The sequence below is a fragment of the Canis aureus genome, chromosome 11, assembly GCF_053574225.1.
Source record: "Canis aureus isolate CA01 chromosome 11, VMU_Caureus_v.1.0, whole genome shotgun sequence".
NCBI classification, from domain to species: Eukaryota; Metazoa; Chordata; class Mammalia; order Carnivora; family Canidae; genus Canis; species Canis aureus.
In genome coordinates, this window is record NC_135621.1 from 36069492 (window position 1) to 36082543 (window position 13052).

A 13052-nucleotide genomic window follows, 5' to 3' on the forward strand; every position below is an offset into this window, starting at 1 on the left:
TAAATTTTTGAAATTATATTTATTAAGGTTTTATTATGCATATTATATTTTCTTAGAATCGGGAGAGGGAAGTCCCACTCAAGTGAGGTAACAAACTTGCCATCCTTTATAAAACTTAATTAGAACAGACAAAGATAATGGTTAGTCCTTACTTCCTGAGAACTTGAACATTACTGAGTTTTTGTGAATTTACAACAAATGCTCACACTAATTTTAAATTACAGTGTCTGAAAACAATATTTAACAATATGTTAGAGCAAAGAAAATCATCTAAATGTGTATTAAGTGTGAAACACTTAAGCCCTATTGCTCTGCACTTTAATAGCATTTAAGTATGCTTAATCATTTTCAGAGATTTTATTTCAAATATCTGTAACTTACCCAGACTGCAGTGACATTATTTTGAACTAATGGCAGAATAACAATCTATTCCTTTCTTCTCAGTTGTACATATCCATGGAGTCAGCATATGAACTCTATATAGTATTCATAAAATCGGTAACAACTGATACGTGTGGATAACGAACAGACATTGGTTTCTCTTCCAATTACAGTTTGTATCCATAGTGAACGGGATTATTTTAGGGAAGTCAGAGAAAAAAAACAAAACAATATTGTTGCTATGAAATGGTGATGAGTTTGATACAATCAAAGCAAGATCATTAATAAAAACATAATAATGAAAATATAAATTACTAATTATGCAGCATGCTTTAGGGCCATTTCTACAGTTAGTATGAATTACAAATATTAAATGCCTTTAATCCATCCATTGTACATAATTCTGTAAGTCATGTTTAAGTAAAAAACAAAAACCATTTCCTACCTATTCTGTTTCTTCTGACTTGGAACAGTGAAAGTGTTTATCTTGGGCTGGGACAGTTACCCTGCCAGTAACCAATGAATACAGATAGGGCAAATGCATACCTACTCCAAAAGCTGAAAAATCAAACACCATTAGGACGCCCTGCATGATATACCCAAAGAAATGCTTAATAGGCAAGTGCAATGGAGAAATCAAGTATTTCCCAAATGATGTTATTAGTATTATGTGTACAGTTTTAAAATTTGTTTTCATTGTAAAAGTATAACTGTATTATATTAAAAGCTTATAGGCCATGATTAACCATTTAATTATTAACTGATGTAATCTTTACAAAAATAAAGCTAGTAGCCTGCCAGGAACTAAATTTACTCAAAATCTTACTGTATTTTTAAATCAGTAAATGATTTAATTTATTATAACTTTATTGTCACAGTGGTAATTTTTAAAAAGCCTGCACAGTGCTTATTAATCTGATGTCTTAGATTATACTTGGTTTAAAGAAAAAGTCTGCCCAAACCATCACCAAGATTTCAATTCAACCTAATGTAGAAGAAACCTGAGTTTGGATGTAGAAATAAAAATCCATATAATTTTCTCTGATATCATACATAGTGTCTTCAACCAAAAGTGAAGCTTCAAGCAGGACTCTATGGCTTTCTCTGAATTTTCTTTCATCTTGAGTATTAAGTAAATCTTAAATTTAAAGCAGTTGTTGGAGGTTACATGTTCTCAAAGCAATGTAAACTAGTTATATAAAATGTCTTCTCAAAGACACTGACAGCTCTTGTGAGTCACATGAAATTAACAATGAATCAGTTCTACACTGTACATGAACGGTACGTAACATACTTATGTCTCACCTCTATTATCAAAACCATCTTTAAATATTCCTGTCATAAGAATATTGATATGTATGCTTCATAAATTTCAGGCTTAATGCATTTTGTTTAAACATGTATTTGCTGGCTGTACATAGTATATGCACTGAATTTCCAATTAGACAAATATGGATCAAAGACCTATGCAAATACAAATTATAAACCCTCATGTAGATTACAAGAGATCTGAGGCGGCAGTTTAGGAATTTGGATTGGCCCTTCTATAACTTCACATCAAATAACTCTCCACAGGCACATCTCCTAGCCTGAAGTCCAGGCAAAAATCCAATTTAAAACCTCATTCTCAAACTCTGAAAAGTAGATACAGCCTTTAGAAGAAAAACAGACTTAACTTTAGAGCACTGCTTTAAAGAGTTGCAACATCGACCTATTACCAGAAATGCGGCCCAGGGAATACTCATCATTACCTCATTAACATCATTTCACTGGCAACAGTACTGACACAATTCTGATGATCTCATAGGAGCAATGCATACCATCAATATCATTTGACAACAGGATCTGCAGACACAGTGCTGTCGGACAGGTCTCCATTGCTTGCTTTTGTCTCTTCTGGAACCATGGATAAAAATAACAATGGACAGATTTATGTTCATTTTTAAAAAGTGCACTAAATGAAAACTAGGAATGCATTGTTAAATTTCAAATTAAGAAAATGTGCATCTACCAAATAGTTCTCTAAAGTTTATCGAGTATATTTACCTTAATTTTTTAGAAACCTAAGTTAAATACAAAAAACGTAATGTTCTGACTGGTACTTACTGTACTTATGAGAGGTGTAGGATTGTGAGAGATCAGAAGTGCTTCTGGGTGGAGTTTCACTGGCACATTTGAAGCAGTGTTGCCCCTCGGCTGGTTCCCCAGCCAGGCCAACGAATCACTATTACAGTGCATTAGTATTACTGACAGAAACATTACTGCAAATTCACATATAAAATTGTCCAGAATAAATAACTTTCCATTTGTGTTTATAATTCATTTTTAAAGCAACTTTTTATTATAATTGTGATAAAACAAATTCCTGTTTTATCGTGCAAAATGTCACATGCACATATTTCAGGAGCAAAGGAAAGCTACCTCCTGATTCCTGCAACTCTGACTACGTGTCTGAGCGACCTCAGCTAAGACAGAGTCCTAAACCAGAATAACCCAGCCATGTGGGTGATATGCGTCAACCAGAATCACAGACAGTTCTTTAAGAACAGTCCAAAGCAAGGAGTCCCAGTGACACAGAAAGATCTGTTTTGTCTTAATGCTTTATGTCTTAAAGTAAATATCCAGTCCACCTGCAGAGTCTTCCTAGCAGGCTCAGTGGGAGAGAAGCTTCTGGCAGGAAATGGTGGAGCAGAACCCAATCAACTGACTTTCCTCATAATTTAAATCAACCTCACTCAAATTATTCCCGTTTATCTTAGTCTTGGAAAAGAACCCAAACAGAATTTATACACATTTTCATGTAATAAATATGGAGTATCTTCCAGGTAACAACAGCCTGAAATCACTTTCAAGCATGTAATTATTTGTCTGGATTCCAAAAATGTGTGTATAAGCTAATTATTAACATAATATTTAATTTATGCAACATTATCAGGGAATAGGTAATTGATGTAAGTGGTCTACCCAAAAGAATCCACTCTATTCAGTGTAAAAAATATATATATTTTAAAATTTAACAAAATAAGATAAATAAAATTATTTTATGAAATGTTTTATGCCTTGATTTGTAAAACACAAATAAGGAAACAGGATAAAGGGCAAAACATGAAAACCCAACTCTGTTGCTCTACCCAGTTTTGAGCTTCCGAGCAAAGAGGAAAACTTAAGTTACATAATTTCTACAACAGAAAAGAGGAAACATCCATTCTTCAGGGAAGACAACTGTTCCTAAATTTAAGTCTGAGAGAAATGTAGCATGTGAGTCCTTACGTATGAAATAAGCAATTTACACCATCCTACAAATAATACAACAGAATCCTTTCCATAATGAGTCAAGCTCATGGATCTGGTGACCAGTTATCAGGGGTACAGCGTGCTCTGATTCTGGCTGCGGCGGAAGACAGGCAGCCGCTGACCACGACACTCCAGGGAGCAAGCCCCGATGTTTTACACCTCCTCAGGCACCTGCCCCATCTCATTCGGTCTGTGTCTAGTCATGAGCAGCTCTGCCTTCAGGAAACACTTAGCATTCCTCCTAATCTGTTCCTTCTTGTTGGACACAAATTAAAGGGTGAAAGAAAAACTAAACTTGTTAAATTTTATTTACATTAAGAAAAGATGAAACTGAATAAAAAGTTACCCCAGAATGAAATGTAAAAACTACGTAAATTTTTTAGTTTCACAAATGATCCACCCAATAGGCTGGACTTTTTTTTAAAAGAAGTCATTTCTAGGTCTAAATTATTTTCCAAAATGAAAAGGAAGCTGGAATTCTGACTGGATAAAATGGGGCAATAGTGGCTACTATTAAAGATGTATTGGTCTTTCCAAATTTAAGCCACTCACTGACCTTTCTCTTTCTTTTCTTGGTTTTCTTCAGCTGCAGTCTTGTCTGCTCTGAAGAAAATTCTTGCACTGCTCAGTGAGAAATAGAGCAACTCAAATTCCTAAGTAAATAAAAAAAATTTAAAATAAAAGCTGAAAATATTTATAGCAAAATACTAAAATTATTACATATCTATTATTTCTAAAAGCTTTAATGGAAATCATAAATATAAAAACTGAACTAAGTAACCCATCTATTTTTAATATCTGAATCAAATGGCTTCCAAATGCCATTCCTTTAAAAATATACTTACTACCACTATTCATCTCACTTATTTAAAAGGGGGCTTCTGTAGGATTAGTTTTTTCAGAAATCAAGCAGATTTGACTATTACTCTTCTCTACCTGTAGACAGACATCCAGGCGCTTCTGAGTGAGATTCATGGTCTGTAGTAGTTTTTCATCTTGACTAGCTGACTGCACATTCTGTTGCTTAGCAACTGCTCTTATCTCCTTCAGGTACTTCTCTCTAACAGACTGGAACCAGTGAAGTGAGTCAAATTCCTGGTACTGATCCAAAAGCTTCAAAATGTAAGCCACACCTGCAGTCATTAGCAAAATCAAACCTAATTACAAAGAGTACAGAAGCTGTATTCTACTCTTTAAAAAAAAAAAAAGAAGAAGAAGAAGATGTGAAAGTATACAGAGAACTAAAAATGAGCCAATCAAGAAAGAAAGAAATGACAGGGCTACGAAAATCAGAGAGAACATGGATGGAAGGTTAGGAAAAAACTTCCACTGCTTAAGTAGCCAGCAACTGAGGAAGCTACATGGAAACTCAACACAAGATGCTAAAACTCTAAAACCACAACAAAATCTAAATATTAGCTCTGAGACCAAGTGATTAGCAATACCAAGGGGGCATGAATGACAGTTATAAAATGATGGTAAACAGTACTAGTAATCAAATGGCCCAAGTACAAAATAAAGAATAACTACTGCTCAGGAAATACAAATCTACAAAGAGCACACAAACCTGTTAAGCAAATGTTTCTAAAAATCCATGATAATAAATGAACTTAAAATTATTGGAAAAACAATTGCATTAAGCTTACCCATGGCAAACCCATCATCAGTGAAAGCAGCTCCAATTTTATTTTTTTTATTCAATTTCTCCTTGCAGCTAATGGAATGTTCTACAAAGTTGAGGGTCTAAAAAGATAAAAGATCTTAGAAAAACAACTCTCAGCAATGACAGAAACTCTGTACAGCTGCACTATCCAATACAGTAAGCCACTAGCCACATATAGCCACTGAGCACTTGAATCATGGCCAGCAAAACAGAAGAACTAGATTTTTTTTATTTTATAGCATTTTAATTATATTTAAGTAGCCACTTGTGGCTATATATGGATAGCACAGCTCTAAAGGGGGTAAAGAGAGACCTATTTAAAAATAACTGTGATACACTGTGAAAACTACTATAATAACCTATACTGGAAACAAAATACCAAATTTCACTTTTTTGCCTGTAAAACTCACTTGGCAATTAATCACAGATTTGTGAAATCTCTACCAACTGTTACTTACCTTTTTTTAGATAGCTCATTTATGTTTGTCTTTTTTCTGGAATTGGATGATAAACTCAAGCACAAGGATGGTGCCCTATACTTCTCTGTAGTGATTTTCATCCTCCCATCACTAACTGAATTCTGACAGCTGCCCTGCAAAAAACCCACTTTTCCTTAAACTCACAATTTCCTGTTTACTATGGCTTCAGTATACTGTGCTTCAAATTAAAGAAACATGATGAGTCACCCTCAGCTAACTATACTGTTATCAAAGTATAACTAAGATTTGCTTCCAGTTTGACACTGTTTTAGGATGAAAAGATAATGTTTAGTAGGTGAATATGGGCATTTTTGCTATACCACAGAACATATAATTATGATAAAGCATTAACAATATAATTAGGATATATCATTAAAAATAAACATACTACAAAACAGGAGAAAAGAACATTTCAAAGAAAAAAGCTGTCCACAGACTACCCGCTACTTTCAAGGGATAATAATGGTAGTAATATGTAAGAAGATATGTGTTAACAAGTCAGGCATATTTATGAAAATTTATTACTCTTATCAAAATTAGATGTAATCAAAAGCTACAACTGTAGTATTTACTGGATGACAGGCACTGAGGAGGGCACTTGACAGATGAGCACCGGGTGTTAATATGTTGGCAAATGAACTCCAATAAAAAAAAAATACACAAAAAAAATTGTAATAAGTTACCCATTTACAAATTTTAAAAAAGAAGTTTTATTATAGAAGTCTGTAGGGAACCATAACTCTTACTGCTAGTATGTGCCTCTCTAATCTGAGCAGTACACACAACATATATTATGAGAAAACACTTAAAATTTAGTCTAGATGTTAGTATTTACTACTGAATAGAGAGAAGTTGTCCTTATAAACAGTAATACTTTTAAGAGATGTGTTAGAAAATACTTCATATTGTAACAGTTAAAAGTTAGTCTACATTAATCACTTAAAATGATTATATAGTATAATCAGCCCAAAGATTATATGTGGTATATATATATATATAATGGAGTACACTCAATTTAAATAACACAAGGATTTTTCTAGTAGTTACTAACAAATAAAAATCCGTATCAACTATAAGTAAGTTTTACTCTGCATAGTTAGTTAAGTAAAATTCCTAGCCACATTCACTGAGATCACACTTAGATTTTACCTACAACCAGAAAGAACAGAGTCTATGTGCATTTCCTTCTATAAAGGAACTAGATCAATTTACTAACTTTTTTTAAAAAATTCACTTTGGAAACTAAAAATACTCACCAGAGGGGGAACAATGATATAGAAATTTCGAAGATGTATATTCTTTGGCCTTCGAAATTCTGGAGCAAAAACATCTACAAGCATTTTGAAATACTCTGTGCCTTCGGCAGAATTTCGTGTATGATCACTGAGGACTGAATCCAAATGCCTAAAATACAAAACGTTATTTACCTGATTCCTTTCTCAGAAGAAGGAATAGCTTTTAAAATTAATTAATTTTAAAGAGACACAGAGACAGTGTGTGTGAGGAGGGGGTGGGAGATAGGAGGAAGGACAGAAGGAGAGAGAGAATCTTAAGCAGGCCCCATGCCAAGCATGGAACCTGACATGAGGCTGGATCTCACGATGCCAAGTTCATGACCTGAGCCGAAATCAAGTGTCAGACTGACTGAGCCAACCAGGAGCCCAAGAAGGTATGGCTTTTTAAATCCATCTCTCATCACTTTATTTATTTTTTAAAGATTTTATTTATTCATGAGAGACACACAGAGAGAGGCAGAGACATAGGCAGAGGGAGGCAGGCTCCATGCAGGGAACCTGATGTGAGACTCGATCCTGGGCTGGGATCACACCCTAGGCTGAAGGCAGGCGCTAAACCACTGAGCCACCTGGGCTGCCCAAGTTATCTACTTTTAAATGAATGACATCAGTTAATAAAAGACAACAGTTCTGATTTTGTTCTTTGACATACAAGCCACAAACTAATCATTTAGTCCTTGTGGCCCAGGACTTTAAATGTATTATTAACCATACATGGCTTCTATAATTCTTAGCCTAAAAAAACTAGGCTAAGAAATTATTTCAAATCAAATCTTGTTTTGGGGCCTTATTCCCATAAATACACATACACATTTTTCACTTTTTTTTAAAAAGATTTATTTATTTATTCATGAGAGAGAGAGAGAGAGAGAGAGGCAGAGACACACAGGCAGAGGGAGAAGCAGACTCCATGCCGGGAGCCCGACACGGGACTTGATTGCAGGACTCCAGGATGGCGCCCTGGGCCAAAGACAGGCGCCAAAACCGCTGAGCCACCTAGGGATCCCCTTTTCACTTTTTTTATTTAAAAAAACTTTAAGCCTACTGAAAAGGCTAGTATACAGCCTTTTAAAATAGCCTAATAAAATGTTAAAATATAGTGTACTAGACACCTATTTACCCTTCACCTAGATTCACCATTTAACATCCTCCATGTTTTTCTTTTTCCCAAAACATTTCAAGTTGGCAGATCTCATATCACTTAGCCCACAAATGCTTTAATATGAATGTTAAGAATCAAGACATTTTCTTACAAAGCCACAATATATTACATCCCAAAATAAACTACAGTATTATCTAATGCACACATGCTCCAATTTTCCCAATTATCCTCCAAATGTCCTCCCCACTCCCATCTAAGATATGATTAAGGATTACCCACTGCATTTGGTTGTCAGGTCTCTTTAGTTTCCTAATGTAGAAGAGGCTCCTTGCCTTTTTTGTCCTTTATGACAAGTGACATTTTTTAAGCGTCTAGGCCAGGTATTTCATACAATGCCCCACACTCTGAATGTCTCTGATGGTTTCCTCATAATAAATTCAGAGTAAACCTTTCTGGCAAGAATACAACCCAGGGGCAGCCCGGGTGGCTCAGCAGTTTAGCGCTGCCTTCAGCCCAGGGCGTGATCCTGGAGACCCGGGATCGAGTCCCACTTCGGGCTCCCTGGATGGAGCCTGCTTCTCCCTCTACCTGTGTGTTTCTGCATCCCCCCCCCATGAATAAATAAATAAATAAAATCTTAAACAAAAACAAAAACACCCACAACCCAGGTACTGCCATTACAGCGCAGCAGGAGGCCCCATCATGTCAGTGCGTCCTGTTAACTGGGGATCCTATGTCTGATCACCTGGTTAAGGTAGAATGTCAATCTCTAAAGACAGTTTTCCCCTTTGTGCTTATTAAGAAATTTGTGGGATAATCTTCTGACAGTGAATGAATATTCTGTTCTCCAAAACTGTTTTACTGATGATTTTTGTCTGATTTTAAGCAATAGAATGGTGGTTGCAAAACAGGGATTTCTCCCTTTATCTGCCAGTCCCTTCTATATCTATTAGCTGACATTCTTCTGTAAAAAAGGAACTTGCCCTCTGCTCAACTTTTCTTATCACTAGGGCTCATGGTTTCTTTTTTTATTCAATGCATTATAATCAATTTCTACCTTTATTTTATTAATTAATCTTTTGAGAGAAAAAGAGCACTTAAGCGCACAAGTAGGGGGAAGGGTAGAGGTTGAGAAGGAGATACAGAATCCCAAGCAGACTCCCTCCTGAGCTCAGAGCCCAACAGGGACTGGATCCCACAACCCTGAGATCATGACCTGAGCCAAAATCAAGAGTTGGATGCTCAACCGACTAAGCCACCCAGGCGCCCTTACCATTATTCTTTTTGAGATTCAAACTGTCTCCAATTTGTCCAGGGGTGCCCCTTCATGCCTGAGTCAAAACACTGCTATAATCTTAATAATAAAACTTGGGAGTTTTCTAAATAACAATTCTACATGCCTCCCTCAAGTTGTAAGTTGTGTTCAAAATTCACCACTTACTCAAGTCTGTACATCTGCAATGTCCAATAAGATAGCCATGAGCTATCTAAATTTAAATGAAATAAAATCTTAACTTCAGTTCATCCCATTAGCCCTATTCAAGGGTTCAACAGCTGTATGTAGTAATGGTTACTGTACTAGACAATGCTACTCTAGATTATATGAAATGAAGGACTGGTGTTCTAGAACTCTATTAGGAAACAAATATTTTTAAAAAGTTAAATAGGTGAAATGAATTTTATTGAGATACTTGGCATTTTTTAAGATTAAATCTTCAAAATTAATTATAACTTTATACTTCAATACATTTCAATTTGGACTATTCACATTTCAGGTGCTCAACAGCCATAGTGGCTACGGGCTACTACATTATATCATGTTCTAGAAGATCCCTTTTTAGAAGTTGGAAAAAATCTCAGAATATTATAGTCTTAAAAAATTGTATCTCACAAAATGAGACCATAACTTGTATAATAAAAACACAAAAATGTTTATATATTACCCTCTCATCTTCCCTTTAAAATGTTTAAATTTAGATTATTCCAAAATTAGATTACCTTGCTGCTTTTAATGTTTCTTCTGCAAGACCTTCTTCTTTTACTAGTTCTTCAAAATTCACAATATCTTCAAGATCAGGCACAAATCTAAGAATTTGGGAAATAATTTTATTAAGTTAAATATGCACAACTATCTATAGAGATACGAAAGTGGTATTGTGAGATTCTATATTTTCAACTCAATATTTGGAAAGAACTCTGTATTTCAGTTATATTATCAATATAATGTATGTATAGGTAATGTTATCTTTAGAACTATTCACAATCTGTAGTGTTAACTATAACTTTAAGAGAAAAATTCTCAAAGATCTACTGTAGTCTTAAAATTAAAGTAAAAAATTTAACCAGTAGAATTAATGGTTTTCTTCCATATTTTACTCAAAGTATATTAATAAGAAAAAAAATCTCTACAATATCATCTATAATAAAGATAAATTTAAATGACATAAAATTTTTAAATGACATAAGCCAGGTAAAAATGATGTTTACACCCATACCTAATGGCATTGCTGCTACAGTGAAGGCCACCAGATCTTATCATTCGTATATAGCCCATAGCATTACCTGAAAAATGATACACATAAATCAGATATTTATACAAATAACTCTAAACTCTTAACAATCAGGAATATAGTCATATATAGCAGTCAATTACAAGGTTCACCACTCCGAAGTACCAAAGCATTCTTTTCTGTTTTACTTTAGCTCTTGCTCCATGAAAGTAAAACTTACGTATTTGTGTGCCTACAATAGAAATATATATACTTAAACACAGCTATATTAAATATTCAAAAAGTAAATGTGACTGACATTTGATAAACAAATTCATTAAATGCTGACTATATTTTTAGAAAACATTTTAAAATTACTTTGTCAATAATTTCCTCATTCTCACATTGAATGCCCACCTCTCTCTTTTCCTCTCTCTCACCCCCACACATGCAACTGGAAGTGATGTCGAGAAATCTTTATTTGATGCCTCCAAATTACATCTCCAGCCTGGACTACTCTAGGTTTGTTTAATCCAATGCCGATACCTACATAACTAAGAAGAATTTTTAATTTAATATGTTCAAGTCAAACTCAAGATCTTCACCCTATTATAATTTCCTATCTCAGAAACTGACATTTCCATCCTTCCGACTGTTCAGGCAAAATGTCTTGAAGTCATCCCTGACTCCTTTCTTTTATACTTCATATCTAATCAATGGGCAAATCATAATGGCTCTACCTTCAAAATGTAGCCAGAATCCCACCACTTTTCACATTCATAGCTATGACCCTATTCCAAATCACCACATCTCCTGCCTATACTTCTGCAATATGCAAACACCTCCTGATTTCCCTCCTTCCACCTTCAGCATTATGCTTCCCAATCTTTTACCTACATAGCAGCAGTGCTGGTGGTTCTTTCCAAACCAAGTTGGAACATATCCTTCCTTTTCTGAAAACTCTACAATGGCTTTCTATCTCAATAAAATCCAAATCTCTTACATAGTCAACAAAGCCCTGTGTGATCTTGCCCCTTGCTGCTTTCTATATCCTGCCCTACCACTCAGGACTTTACTAACTCCTCCATTCTGGCCCCGACTACTTCCCTAAAATGCTAAAGACTTAGGACTCTGGCACTTATTTTTGACCTCTCTCTGGTATGCTCTTGCCCTGAATATGCACATGGTTTATTCCCTGATGTTATCTAGGCCCCTGCTCAAATGTCACCTTAGAACTTTCTCTAAACATCACCGAATAGCACTGTCCAGAAGTATTACATCTCCTTAGCCAGCACTTAACACTGACATATTCTGTATCTTTGTGTTTCTCCCAACTGACATGCAAGATCCAAGACAAGGCTTCTGTTCTCACTGCTCCATCCCTAGAGCCAATATGTCCTGGCACATAGTAGGAATTCAATAATACAGTTGACCCTTGAACAACACAGGAGTTGGGGCACCGAACCACTCCCCGACCCCGCTTAGGTGAAAATCTGCATCCCCCAAAACTTAACTACTAATAGCCTATTATTAACCAGAAGCCTTAACCAATAACATAGTCAATTAACACTTTTTTAAATGTTATGTGTATTATGTACTATATTCTTACGATAAAGTAAGCTAGAGAAAAGAAACTTACTCAGAAAATCATAAGAGAAAACACATTTACAGTACTGTACTATATTCATCCAAAAAATTGCATATAAGTGGACTTTAACAATTCAAATACATGTTGTTCAAGAGAAAACTGTAATTAAACTTATTTGTAAGTAATATAACTTACTTATATTATTAACTTTTCACATAAATTATTTTATACCTTTGCACTTAGGCTGTAACTTCAGGGAACCAGTTTTTAAAGTCCAAAACTACCATGAACAGGGTAAGTACCTAATAAATAGTTCCCAGCTGACTATCATGAGGATATCTGAGATGAGTTAAATGTATTTTTAATTTAATTGAAGAGGTTTTATTTGATACATATTGTCCATCAATTATTTCTGCACCAGCAATCTAATCATACTTTAAAAACTTTTGGTAAGAACATTACTCTAGTGGAATAAAATTGATCTCAGGTACTTACATATTAAGTTGTTGATTTGCATGAGCTATTTAAAGAGAAGGATTCTCGGAATTTGTATTTTATTCCCCAACTCTTTTATAATAACTTACCAATCTGGCTGATGAGTTGCCTGAACTGATCAAGGTAGCTTTGTCCCTCTGGGGTAATTCCAAGTTTTCTGATGCCTCGATTAAATTTTTCTGCTCTTTCAAAAGGATACTAAGGAGATAATTTAAAGACTATCTTTAATAATAAAGACCCCTAAAGCATAAAATGCCTACAAATCA

At 34.9% G+C, this 13052-nt stretch overlaps 1 protein-coding gene across 1 annotated transcript in view; it reads right to left on the reverse strand.

The window, feature by feature from the left end:
* WASHC4 (WASH complex subunit 4) overlaps window positions 1-13052 on the reverse strand; it is a 53925-nt gene continuing 40873 nt past the window's right edge. Inside the window, exons 26-33 of the mRNA XM_077914789.1 lie at window positions 12876-12984; window positions 10710-10776; window positions 10213-10299; window positions 7074-7221; window positions 5322-5418; window positions 4612-4808; window positions 4232-4328; window positions 1-2277 (exon numbers count right to left, since the gene is read on the reverse strand). Coding sequence (XP_077770915.1) covers window positions 2210-2277; window positions 4232-4328; window positions 4612-4808; window positions 5322-5418; window positions 7074-7221; window positions 10213-10299; window positions 10710-10776; window positions 12876-12984 — 870 coding nt within the window. The 3' untranslated portion in view covers window positions 1-2209. The remainder of the gene's footprint in view (window positions 2278-4231; window positions 4329-4611; window positions 4809-5321; window positions 5419-7073; window positions 7222-10212; window positions 10300-10709; window positions 10777-12875; window positions 12985-13052) is intronic.